We start from the raw sequence: 14,296 nt of genomic DNA, 5'->3' as shown, positions 1-14,296 counted from the left end.
CAAGGTTAACTGCTTACCCTAACTACCAAATAGGTGGTAAATAACTGCTGCCATTACAACCAACTGGATTTGGCAGAATTCAGCACTGGTAAGAAAAATACAAAATGAGTTTATCTACAAGGCCTTTGTCAGACCAGTACAGATTATATTGGCTAAAAAATGAGTCCACAATTTTGCTTAGGGCTGGTGCAAATGTATGATGCAAATTTCATCACCCTCCATATCTCTGTAAACTCCTCAATTTACCCAATTAGAAAGGTTTCCCAGAGGGAAGCCCCAAATTTACAAAAGGGGCAGTAAGAGGATGAGGAGCAGTTTTTTTGGCAACCACTGACCAGTCTTAGTTGATTACCATCCTATTGATAACAGAACGTTGTTATTTTGCAGGCACAAAGCTAAGAACGTGTAGGTTATGCATCCAGAGCAAATGCAATGAAGTTCAGCCTTAAGAAATAATACCTCAAGCCCCACCTTCCTCCAACTAAAAGATGGAACATGGCCAGAACCCAGCACATAGAACACTTTCAAAAGGGATGGGTCCATTATCTAGGAATGTCTGGTGATAAGATCCCTCCCCATGCCTTCTCAATAAAGTCTTGAAATTCTTCCAATTCAAACCTGCTCTGCCAGCTCTTACACATAACCTGTTTTCCAATCCATAAAATTTGTCCCAACTGCAGATTGGGGTGACAGATTTGGGTCTGTCTATTTCCAGGAGACCCAGTGCCTCCTGTCTCCTTACTGATTGGCAATAAAATTTTTTTCTCAAAACCTGGTGCCATAATATTGGCTTCTATGGCAATCAGGCAGCAACCCCATTGCTTGGTAACATTGTGGTTCATGGGAAATGGGATGATGTTGGCAGAAGAAGACAGGCGATAGGCAGAATTCCAACTATTACAACTTGTAACTCTTAACACAAGATATTAACAAATTAAAGAGAATCCTTGAGTATTATTGAAGATGATGTACAGGAACACTATACCCAGATCCAGCTACTTGGGAGGCTGAAGGGAAGAGGACTTTATGAGCTCAGGATTTCAAAGGCAGCCTGGGCAACATTCCCATTTCAAAAGAAAAAGATGGATGCTTCAACCTTTTGTAAATTAAGTATTTCAGTGCAATGTGGGACCTGGTTTTGGAGGGGGCACATGTACAATAAATAATCTTTACCTAAAATTCCTGTTAAAGGTCCGATTTTCCCATATACCCTGTCAAATTTTGACCCCAAAGTTCCATAATTACTACATAAGAAGAGACTGTAACATTTAAGCCAGGGGTCCTCAAACTACGGCCCATGGGCCACATGAGGCGGTGGGATGGTATTTGTTCCCGTTTTGTTTTCTTACTTCAAAATAAGATATGTGAAGTGTGCACAGGAATTTGTTCATAGTTTTTTTGTTAAACTATAGTCTGGTCCTCCAACTGTCTGAGGGACAGTGAACTGGCCCCCTGCTTAAAAAGTTTGAGGACCCCTCATCTAAGCTGTTATCCTCAACATGAAGGTAAAAGGCAGGATTTCTGAAGTTATGCTCTTTATTCGTTTCTCTGAACTTCATTATCTCACTTTCCCTCACTGGGTCTCTGCATCCTACTTGCAACCAGATCAACATTTGTCTGATATGCTAGCTTGTGCGATGTGTAACTTCTCTGCACAGGACTGACCTAGTAAATTAACCACCCAAGAATACTACCTATCTTTCAGTTTGGAGTCTTCTACAACTAATAATTATCCAAAGGCTGGTTATTGTGAATAAAATGAATAGTACATATTAGTTTATTTAAATTTTCTACAAATTCTCAAACATTTTTCATATACAAATAAACCAGGGAATCCTCATTTATAAAATAACCATTTGACACATGATAATACAAAGACGGGTTAAAAATTGACTTTGTTTTATGACCAAATCAATTTCATCAGTAAATAATTTTAATCATGTAGTTTCTGGAAGATGGGTTAAATGATGAAAAAATGGGCGACCATGAACACACCCTTTAATTTCATTTCCAAACTGGTGCTTCATTCTGTAGATAATATCTTGGACATCCTCTTTTGATAGGTACATGGGTAATTGTCTAGACAGACGCACTGCTTCTCCCTGTGAAGGGAAAGTCACACATTTTACCGTGATATGCCCTGAAGCAGAAAACATGTTATACTGGTAAGACAGAATATTGATTATATTTATCTTATTAATTCACTCAAGAACAATTTATTAAGCACCAAGTATGTCCGAGGTTCTAGGGATATTGTGGTGAACAAGAAAACCAGACTCCTGGCTCATGTGAAATTTACATTCTAGTAAAGAGAAAAGGAAGATAGATAAAAAGACAAAGATACTTTTAGTGAATAAATAATGTACAAAATTAAACTGGGCCACACTGATTGTGTGGTTGAAAAGCTTACTTGAGATGACTTCAAGCTTCTTGTTAAGAAGGAAACCATGATGCAAAGATCATGGGGAAAGAGAAGTATTTCAGGCAGAGAACAGAGAGAATCAAATGTTCAGTACGTGTAACAGAAGCCAGATCACCCTCTAAGAATGGGTGAGAGACAGGGGTTTTAATTTGAAGGCACAGGCAAGTAATCAGAGTTTTTAAGCAAAAGTCTGACATTTGTTTCACATTTTAAAACAATCAGTTTGAAAACCATGTGAAGTATTCTTTTAAACCATGGTTACATTTCTTATTTGTGATGAATATTGTTAAAACTTCTCAAATTTCCATTTATTCAGTGATTTAGGTCTTTCACTGTCCCTTTGTTTTTTTCCTCTTGAAGAGATCAGGGCTTACAATCATATTACAATTATTTTTAGACAAATGCATGGCATAAAGGTGGAACAATTCTGAGTTCCATCTAAGGCCATTAGTTATGGAAATTAAAAAAGAAAAAAAAGAACTTCATCACAAAATGTTTCATCTACAAAGGTCTTCCTGAATATGAAATAATGTTATGGTAAGAATCCATGATAAAGTTTACCAAAACCAGTCTAGGATGTGAAACTTTTTTTTTTTTTTTCAGACAGTCTTACTCTGATCCCCTGGGTATAATAGTAGTGTGGCATCATAGCTTACAGCAACATCAAACTCCTGGGCTCAAGTGATCCTCTTGCCTCAGCCTCCTGAGTAGCTGAGACTACAGGTGCCTACCATGATGCTGAGCTTATGACGTGAAACTTTTAATGGGCTTTTTAAAACAGTGTTCCTTCTTACAAAAACTGCTTTACTATTTTGAAGCCTCTTATTACTTTAATAAGAACAAATATCTTAAAACCTAGCCAATCTACATATAAATTAATGTGTACCTCTAGATAACTTATCACTTTTCGAGGTCTACATTCATAAACTTCTTTTGCATTTTTGTTTAATATAGCATTAAGAATTTCTTTTAAATCCATTACTCCATAGAACGGGAGACAGTTAGCCATTCCTTCTATTTCCAAGTAGTTTTCAGTAACGGAAACTCCTAAAAGAAAAAATAAAAACACATAGTTTAGTATAAATTATATTCCAGAACATGTCCATTAAAAACAAAATTCCTATTAAAGCATTTAGTGAACTTTCATTAGAATTTAATATAGTCAGGATAAAATTTTGTTCCTTAGTTGGAGAACAAATAGTCATCTCCCACAGGATTTCTCATTAAGTCATAAGTGCTCACTGACACCACATGTGCTTTATATAATTTCACTTAATCCCAAGTTATTACTGTTCCGCTCCTTACATTTGTTTAGAACATCTCTTACTTTGGAGAGAAAATGGAGTCCCATGATATTTATTAAAATATAACTGGTTTAAGTGTTTTAACAACTGCTGCTTTTCAAAATCTATCTTACTGTTTTAATATCTAATTTAAAGGCCTGAATTATTTCTGTGATTATTTCAACTTACAAATCATAAAAATAGTCACATAGTAACTTACTAATATATTCCTAATTTGAAGAAATGAAATACTAATGTTTGTTCAAAGTATTTTACCAGGATAATGTTTAAAAAACTGATATGTTATTTATTAGTGATTAAATTAAAACTAAAAACTAGTTACAGAACTGGAGGTTTAACTGGGTACATAATCCACAAGAGCACACATTTCAAAGCATCAAATTTAGCTTTATATGATTTTGGAAAACAGCATAAAAGTCCATATAATCGACCCAGAAGAAAGAGATGATCCAATTTTGGATAAGTGTTAGCTATCAATGGATTAATTAACAACAACAAAAAAAAAGATGCCAGAGGCGGCATCTGTAGCTCAAGGAATAGAGTGCCAGTCCTTATACTGGAGGTGGCAGGTTCAAACCCAGCCCCAGCCAAAAACTGCAACAAAAACAAAAGATGTGATGCAACTTGAAGAATTTTAGATCCTAAAACTGCAATAATCCAATCTCTTACCTGTTTCTTACTTATATATTAGTTCCTTGAACTAGATGTCAGATGCAATGGTAAGAGATTAGAGAGAGGGCGCCCATCGGACCTCCAGAAGAGCTGAGCCACAACCCGCTATCAGCACCCTCCTGGACCCTGGTAAGAGCTGCGCTGCGCCCGGCGCCTGCCGGGCCTCCACAAACCCTGACAAGTAACTCGGGGAGCCACACAACCCCGCCTCCTCCCTCCTGCACTCTCCCTGCCTCCACACAGGCCGCTCGTCTGGCCAGGGACTCTGGTGGCCACGTACCACCCAGAGCCCTCCCTGCCTCTGCGCGGAGCCCTTCTCCTGGCCAGAGACTGCTGGAGCCGTGGGCCTTCTGTGCCAAAGTCACTGGGTGCCAGGCACTCCCAGAACCGTGTGCACCACCCGCCGCCCTGTTGCTGGATCCAGTCCAGAACTTCTCCCACAACCAGAACTCCCTGGCTGGGGCAGCCCCAGAGGAGGTACACAGGGTCACTCACTACAAAGATCCACCAACAACAGAGTGAACCTGCTGGAGTCTAATCTTGGAGAGACACCTCCCCAACTCTGAGGACGCTCAGAGGCAACAGTGAAAAACAATCATGAGGTGAAATCAAGGGAAATACTCTGGCAATATGAATAATCAGAGTAGATCAACTCACCCAAGGAACAATGGGGCAGACATAGCACAAGATCCCATGTACAAACAAATAGCTGAGATGTCAGAAAACGAATTCAGAATCTGGATAGCAAATAAGATCGAATTAGAATTCCAAGCAGTACACCAAAAGATGTCTCCAGAATTCAATGAATTCAAAGACCAAATGACCAAAGATTTTGACGCATTGAGACAAGAAGTTGCAGCCCTCAAAGATCTGAGAAACACAGTAGAATCCCTCAGTAACACAATGGAGCAAGCAGAAGAAAGGATTTCTGACATTGAAGACAAAGCTTTCAAATGCTTTCAAACTCTCAAAGAGGAAGAGAAATGGAGGGCAAAAACAGATCACTCTCTCAAAGAGCTCCGGGATAATTCGAAGAAAACCAATATTCATCTTATAGGGATCCCCGAAAGCGATGAAGTGGCTTCACAAAGTACAGAGTCTCCTCTCCATGAGCTTATGAAACAGAACTTTCCAGACATACCAAGAAATTCTGAAATTTAGATAGCAGTTTCAGAACTCCAGCACAACTCAACCTGAATAAGACATCCCCCAGACACATCATAATCAATTTCACTAAAGTTAATAAGAAGGAGAAAATTCTGAAAGCAGCAAGATGAAAGAAAACCATCACCTACAAGGGGAAGAATATTAGAGTAACTGCAGATCTCCTGCTGAAACCTTTCAAGCTAGAAGAGGATGGTCATGTACTTTTAATCTCCTAAAACAAAATAACTTTCAACCCAGGATCCTGTAACCAGCTAAAGTGAGTTTTATTTATGATGGAGAAATTAAATACTTTAATGACATTCACATGTTGAAGAAATTTGCCACAACTAAACCAGCTCTCCAGGATATTCTCAGACCTATCCTCCATAAAGACCAGCGTAATGCTCCACCACAAAAGTAAACCCACCCAGAAAATTTTAATCAAATTCCAACTTCCACAGTCACAAAAGGATTAAAAATGTTCATTGGACTCTTGAAAGGCTTATCAATATTCTCAATTAATGTGAATGGCTTAAATTGTGCTCTAAAGAGGCACAGGTTGGCTGACTGGATAGAAAAACTCAATCCAGAAATCTGCTACATACAAGAATCTGACCTTACATTAAAGACAAATATAGACTCAAGGTGAGGGGATGGTCATCTATACTCTAGGCAAATGGAAAGCACAACAAAGCAGGCGTAGCAATCCTATTCGCAGATGCAATAGGCTTTAAACAAACCAAAATAAGGAAAGATAAGGATGGACACTTGATATTTGTTAAAGATAATACTCAATATGATGAGATTTCAATTATTAATATTTATACACCCTACCAGAATGCACCTCAATTTACAAGAGAAACTCTAACAGACATGAGCAACTTGATTTCCTCCAGTTCCATAGTAGTTGGAGATTTTAACACCCCTTTAGCAGTGCTGGATAGATCCTCCAAAAAAGAAGCTAAGCAAAGAAATTTTAGATTTAAATGTAACCAGTCAACATCTGGACTTAACAGACATATACAGAACATTTCATACCAACAAAACTGAATACACATTCTTCTCATCAGCCCACGGAACATACTCTAAAATTGACCACATCCTAGGCCACAAATCACCTCAGTTAATTTACAAAAATAGAAATTATTCCTTGCATATTCTCAGAACATCATGGAATAAAAGTTGGAACTCAATAACAACAGGAATCTGCATACCCATACAAAAACATGGAAGCTAAATAACCTTATGCTGAAGGATAGATTGGTTATAGACAAGATTAAGAAGGAAATCACCAAATTTTTGGAACAAAACAACAATCAAGGCAGTTGATTGGGATACTGCAAAGGCAGTCCTAAGAGGGAAATTTATACTACTGCAAGCATTCTTCAAGAAAACGGAAAGAGGGGAAGTTAATAACTTAATAGGACATCTCAAGCAACTGGAGAAGGAAGAACATTCCGACTGCAAACCCGGCAGAAGAAAAGAAATAACCAAAATTAGAGCAGAATTAAATAAAATTGAAAACAAAAGAATTATACAACAGATCAATAAATCTAAAACTTGGTTTTTTTGAAAAGATCAATAAAATAGATAAACCTTTGGCCAACCTAACCAGGAAAAAAAAGAGTAAAATCTCTAATTTCATCAATCAAAATGGTAATGATGAAATAACAGACCCCTCAGAAATTCAAAAAATCCTTAACAAATACTACAAGAAACTCTACTCTCCAAATATGAAAATCTGAAAGAAATCGACCAATACCTGGAAGTACGCCACCTACCAAGACTTAGCCAGAACGAAGTAGAAATGTTGAACAGGCCTAAATCAAGTTCTGAAATAGTATCAACTATACAAAATCTCCCAAAAAAGAAAAGCCCAGGACCAGATGGCTTTACGTCAGAATTCTACCAAACCTTTAAAGAAGAACTAGTACCTATATTACTAAACCTCTTCCAAAATACAGAAAAAGAAGGAATATTACCCAACACATTCTATGAAGCAAACATCACCTTGATCCCCAAACCAGGGAAAGACCCAATAAGAAAAGAAAATTATAGACCAATATCACTAATGAATACTGATGCTAAAATACTCAATAAGATCCTAACAAACAGAATCCAACAACACATCAAAAAAATTATACACCATGACCAAGTGGGATTTATCCTAAGGTCTCAAGGCTGGTTCAATACATGTAAATCTATAAATGTAATTCAGCACATAAACAAACTAAAAAATAAAGACCATATGATTCTCTCAATTGATGCAGAAAAAGCTTTTGATAATATCCAGCATCACTTCATGATCAGAACACCTAAGAAAATTGGTATAGAAGGGACATTTCTTAAACTAATAGAGGCCATCTACAGCAAACCCACAGCCAATATCGTATTGAATGGAGTTAAATTGAAATCATTTCCACTTAGATCAGGAACCAGGCAAGGTTGCCCATTGTCTCCATTGCTCTTTAACGTTGTAATGGAAGTTTTAGCCATTGCAATTAGGGAAGCAAAGGCGATCAAGGATATCCACATAGGGTCAGAAGAGAACAAACTTTCACTCTTTGCACATGACATGATCGTATATCTGGAAAACTTTAGGGATTCTACTACAAAACTTTTGGAAGTGTTCAAGGAATACAGCAAAGTCTCAGGCTACAAAATCAATACCCATAAATCTGTAGCCTTTATATATACCAACAATAGCCAAGCTGAAAAAGCAGTCAAGGACTCTATTCCTTTCACAGTAGTGCTAAAGAAGATGAAATTTTGGGAGTTTATCTAACAAAGGAATTGAAAGATCGCTATAAAGAGAACTATGAAACTTTAAGAAAAGAAATAGCTAAAGACGTTAACAGATGGAAAAACATACCATGCTCAGGGCTGGGAAGAATCAACATTGTTAAAATGTCTATACTACCCCAAGTAATATATAATTTTAATGCAATTCCTATTAAAGGTCCATTGTCATACTTTAAAGACCTTGAAAAAATAATTCTTTGTTCTATATGGAATAGAAGAAAAAAACTTGAATAGCCAAAACATTACTCAGAAATAAAAACACACCAGGAAGAATCACGCTACCAGACCTGAGACTGTACTATAAATTGATAATGATCAAAACAGCATGGTACTGGCACAAAAACAGAGAAGTAGATGTCTGGAACAGAATAGAGAACCAAGAGATGAATCCAGCTACTTACCGTTATTTGATCTTTGACAAGCCAATTAAAAACATCCACAGGGGAAAAGATTCCCTCTTTAACAAATGGTGCTGGGTGAACTGGCTGGTGATCTGTAAAAGACTGAAACTGGACCCACACCTTTCACCATTTACTAAGGTAGACTCTCACTGGATAAAAGATATAAACTTAAGACATGAAACTATAAAAATACTTAAAGAAAGCGCAGGCGAAAACTCTTGAAGGAATCGGCCTGGGTGAATATTTTATGAGGAGGACTCCCCAGGCAATTGAAGCAGTATCAAAAATACATTACTGGGACCTGATCGACTAAAAAGCTTCTGCACAGCCAAGAACATAGTAAGTAAAGCAAGCAGACAGCCCTCAGAATGGGAGATAATATTTGCAGGTTATACCTCCGATAAAGGTTTAATAACCAGAATCCACAGAGAACTCAAATGTATTAGCAACAAAAGAACAAGTGATCCCATCTCAGGGTGGGCAAAGGACTTGAAGAAAAACGTCTCAAAAGAAGACAGACGCACGATCTACAGACACATCCTTAATCATCAGAGAAATGCAAATCAAAATTACTTTGAGATATCACCCAACCCCAGTTAAGAGTGGCCCATATAACAAAATCCCAAAACCAGAGATGTTGGCGTGGATGTGGAGAAAAGGGCACACTTCTACATTGCTGGTGGGAATGCACACTAATACGTTCCTTTTTGAAGGATGTTTCGAGAATAGTCAGAGATCTAAAAATAGACCCGCCATTTGATCCTATAATTCCTTTACTAGGTATATACCCAGAAGACAAAAAAATCACAATATAACAAAGACATCTGTACAAGAATGTTTATTGCAGCCGAATTCATAATTGCTAAGTCATGGAAGAAGCCCAAGTGCCCATCGACCCACAAATGGACTAGCAAATTGTGGTACATGTATACCATGGAATATTATGCAGCCTTAAAGAAAGATGGAGACTTTACCTCTTTCATGTTTACATGGATGAAGCTGGAACATATTCTTCTTAGCAAAGTATCTTAGGAATGGAAGAAAAAGTATCCAATGTACTCAGCCCTACTATGTAGCTAAATTATAGCTTTCACATGAAGGCTATAACCCAACTATAGCACAAGAATATGGCGAAAGGGCCAAGGGAGAGGAAGGGAGGGGGAAGGTTAGGATGGAGGGAGGATAATGGGTGGGGCCACACCTCCAGTACATCTTAGAATGGGTACAGGCGAAACCTACTAAATGCAGAATACAAATGTCTACATATAATAACTAAGAAAATGCCATGAAGGCTACGTTGAACAGTTTAATGAGAATATTTCAGATTGTATATGAAACAAGCACATTGTACCCCTTGATTGCACTAATGTACACAGCTATGATTTAACAATAAAAAAAAAATAGATTAGAGAAAAAGTATCCTAATGTTTTCCTCAGGAGACAACTGGACAGTAATATATGATATATCAACAAGTATAAGAAATGAGATACAAAAGTCAATGAAGGGAGATAAAATGAATGTGATCAACAGGGGGAGCTTAAATGAGATTCAAAAGTTTATATGGACAGGCAAAAAAAAAAAAGTAGTAGCAGAGTGTTCTAGTTCATGTCTCTTTTACATATTTTTACAGATATGAAAATTTCTAAAAATATCCTTCTAGGGTGGCACCCGTAACTCAGTGGGTAGGGCGCTGGCCACACACACAGGCTGGCGGGTTTAAACCTGGCCCAGGCCAGCTAAACAGCAATGACAACTGTAACAAAAAAATAGCCAGGCACTGTGGTGGGTGCCTATATTCCCAGCTGCTTGGGAGGCTGAGGCAAGAGAATTGCTTAAGCTCAAGAGTTGGAGGTTGCTGTGAGCTGTGACACTACAGAACTCTACAGAGAGCGACATCGTGAGACTCTGTTTCCAAAAAAAAAAAAAATCCTTCTAGGAGACTTTTAACTGTTATTCGTTCTAAAAGTTTTACAGTATGATTGGATTAAAAAGTCTAATACTATGTATACTTGCCCTGGAAAATTAAACACATTTCACAGAATTACTAGTGGAAATGGGCAAAAAATATTTGGCCACAAATAAGGAAATTGAGCAATATATATATATATATTTTTTTGTAGAGACAGAGTCTCACTTTATGGCCCTTGGTAGAGTGCCGTGGCCTCACACAGCTCACAGCAACCTCCAACGCATGGGCTTAAGCGATTCTCTTGCCTCAGCCTCCCGAGTAGCTGGGACTACAGACGCCCGCAAAAATGCCCGGCTATTTTTTTTTTTGGTTTTGCAGTTTGGCCGGGGAGGGTTTGAACCCGCCACCCTCGGTATATGGGGCCAGCGCCTTACTGACTGAGCCACAGGTGCCGCCCGAAATTGAGCAATATTTTAATGTTTGCAAAACTCAAATATGGAAAACTTCAAGACATTAGGAACTATGTAACAATACATTTTCAAAAAGTTTCCATAAACTTCTGTAAAATGCTTCCCAATTTTCAGAGAAAATACATTAACGAATAAGTGGTTTGATAAGTCTTCACTTCCTAAAATACGAAATTCTTATTGAAGCAAGATAAAAAGCTATTTCCATCAAAAAACAAAGTCCTCCTACATGTGAGATTTACTAAGTGTAGAATATAAATGTCTTAACACAATAACTAAGAAAATCCTGTGAAGGCTATGTTAACCAGATTGATGAAAATATTTGATGTATTTCTTCTTTTTCTATTGTCTATAAGATTCAGCATGATCTGTTTTCTGAAATTATCTTTTACTTTTATTAATATTAGTTGTCTACGTTTTGTTACTTAAAGAAATAATAAGTTAATTGATGACTCTATACTGAATTTCAGAGTCAAAACATTCTATAACAGACATACTCTTATTTGACAATGTGAGTGTTACTTTCTTTGCATTATTATTATCGCTTAATATTTCGATGTAGCAGTTGTCTGATTCCTTTCTGAATGTATTTATGTTCGTTCGTTCTTTATGAGGTTTTTATTTCTAGTCCTTATCTTAAACATTGTTATTGTTATTAAATTTCAAGTCTTTTTAATTTTGTGAAGGCAAAAAAATGGAAACCTAATTAACACATGTATATGTAAAAATTAAAAAAAAAAACGAAAAAAAAAAACATTTCAAATTGTATATAAAACCAGCACATGATACCCCCATAATTGCATTAATGTACACAGCTATGATTTAATTAAAAAAAAAAAAAAGTTCTTAGTGTCATATTCAGAGTTTTTTCCTTAAGCCAGATAAATTTTTTTTTTTTTTTAAGAGACAGAGTCTCACTTTGTTGCCCTTGGTAGAGTGCCATGAAGTCATAGCCTACAGCAACCTCCAGCTCTTGGGCTTAGGTGATTCTCTTCCCTCAGCCTCCTGAGTAGCTGGGACTACAGGCGCGCGCCACAACACCCAGCTATTTTTTTGTTGCAGTTTTGCAGGGCCGAGTTTGAACCGTCCACCCTCGGTATATGGGGCAGGCGCCCTACTCTCTAAGCCACAGGCACCGCCCCAGATGAATTCTTTCTCTCTTTCAAATACTCTTATCCTTATCCAAAGATGTTTTGTGACAACTGGCAAGAATACGACAATACTCTCACTGTAAGAAATAATTCTTAAGCAAACACAATTTAATTAAAAAGTGAAAAGACAAAAAAAAGAAGGAAAACATAAATATCTTTAATTTGATCTTCTACAGACAAGGGAAATACATTGATGATAACCTAAAGTTAATTCCAATCAAATCAAGTCAGATTGTAGATGATTGTTTTAATCATTTTTGTAACTTTGGTGTCATGTGAAGTATCAGAAATTCAGTAAGACTTAAAAAATACTATCAACAAGCTAAGAGTTGAAAGCATTTGTCAGACATAAACTTACTGTGTAGCTCAAAATAAACTTGTTCTTGGAACAGACAGGACAGTTATCTCAATTGTTAAAAAACAAACTGTTTTGATAACATATTTCATGGGGGGAAAATGGCACCTGCCACCAACAGCACGTAGCTAATTAGAAAAATGAATTAAGTCAAGAAGAAAATACACCCCCCACCCCGAAAAAGAACAAAATATCTTCTACATATGCATATACTCACTTAGCTTCATACTTCGAATAAATTTAAGAAGATGCCAGGGACCCTGAGAAAGGAAGATTTCTAGGACTAAAAGAAATGACTACAAGTCAGTTCAGGTCCTAAAGTGCAGGCTGGAAGATGGGGAAAAAAAGAGAATATTTGAACATCCACCACTGCCAAATACTATGCTCACTAATTTATTGTTAACCTTGGTTAACAAATTATTCATGAAGTCAATTTCCCAACTAATTCATGAAGTAAATATCCCCATTTTTGTAGGAAGGCAATATAACAAATCAGTTAAGACTAGGCACTAAAGAATTGCCTAGTTCAATCCTAGTACTACCACTACTTGTGTCCCCTTGAGCAAACTTAACTTTTTGTCCGTTGATTTTCCCATCAATAAAGGGGGGACAATGTGAGGGTGTTCAGCACACCACCTGGGTGAGGGGCTCCTCTACAACTCCTCTCACTTCCAAGACTTTACCTTGGAAGTGAGAAGAATGTAACCTAAAAATTTATATCATTATTAATTTGAAATTTAAAAACAAAAGTGAGGACAGTCATAGAACCTACTTTATAGGGGTATTAGAGATTCAATTAACATATATAATACTTAGAATAGTGCTGTGCATGTAATAAGTACTCCATAATTATTAGTTGTTACTGATGAGGAAACAAGCCAACTGATTTTTCCCAAAACAAAATATTTTTAAATGGCAGTGCTGAGATTTGGTTTCCTCGGGCCCAAGTTTAAATACAGTAGAAGCTCTGTAAGTTGAGCACCCAAGGGACTGTAACAACCTGATCAACATACAGAGGTGGTCAACATAAAGAACAAGGCCTATACACATTCAGCCTCGGTCAACTTAAGAAGGTGGTCAATGTAGGAGAAGGTCAACTACGGAGCTTCTACTATATCTAAAATTGAGGTAGGAGGTAAAAAGTTTAGGGTATCCTTAAAACTGTAAAAATCAAGTAAAATCAGTTTAAGTTTGGAACACCATATTCCTTTAAAAATCTTCGAATACAGTTTGGTTAAACTCTGTTTTCCTACACTTTGGGCATGAACAGCTTAGAGGCAAGTGAACAGTGGAGCCCTTCTTCATGTGCCAGGGTGCCCCTTTGACACCAGAGGAAGCCAGGGCAGGAGGCAGTTCAGTAAGGAAACTACAAAAGAACAAGGAGGAGCTAGCCAAGAGAACCGAGGTCTCCTGGCCAGATGAATTTTCTTTTTATTCTATCCACCCAGTGAATTTACATACTAAGTGAAGAGGTTTAATTAGTCTTTTAGCAGAGCCATGAACTCAAATTACAGTATTTGCTGTGTATAATGCACCTCTACTTTTTGGCCCTTTCAGGAAAAAAATCTTTCATTTTTTTAATTCAAATTTTTATTTGTTTATATTTAAGCTGTTATTTTTGTATTACAAAAGAATTTTGTGGCTTGGAGCCCGTACGTAGCTCAAT

General features: G+C 37.1%; 1 protein-coding gene across 6 annotated transcripts in view; it reads right to left on the bottom strand.

The window, feature by feature from the left end:
- Positions 1 to 1,759: 1,759 nt before the first annotated feature.
- Positions 1,760 to 14,296, bottom strand: part of PMS1 (PMS1 homolog 1, mismatch repair system component) — a 128,184-nt gene continuing 115,647 nt past the window's right edge. For all 6 annotated transcript variants that reach the window (XM_053598365.1, XM_053598369.1, XM_053598364.1 and 3 more), the window contains 2 exons: positions 3,309 to 3,469; positions 1,760 to 2,102 (listed from right to left, as the gene is read on the bottom strand). In XM_053598365.1, coding sequence (XP_053454340.1) covers positions 1,938 to 2,102; positions 3,309 to 3,469 — 326 coding nt within the window. In that variant the 3' untranslated portion in view covers positions 1,760 to 1,937. The remainder of the gene's footprint in view (positions 2,103 to 3,308; positions 3,470 to 14,296) is intronic.

Source organism: Nycticebus coucang, chromosome 7 (genome assembly GCF_027406575.1).
Source record: "Nycticebus coucang isolate mNycCou1 chromosome 7, mNycCou1.pri, whole genome shotgun sequence".
NCBI classification, from domain to species: domain Eukaryota; kingdom Metazoa; phylum Chordata; class Mammalia; order Primates; family Lorisidae; genus Nycticebus; species Nycticebus coucang.
Note: the sequence above shows the minus strand (reverse complement) of the source record. Positions and strands in the feature narration are given on the sequence as shown.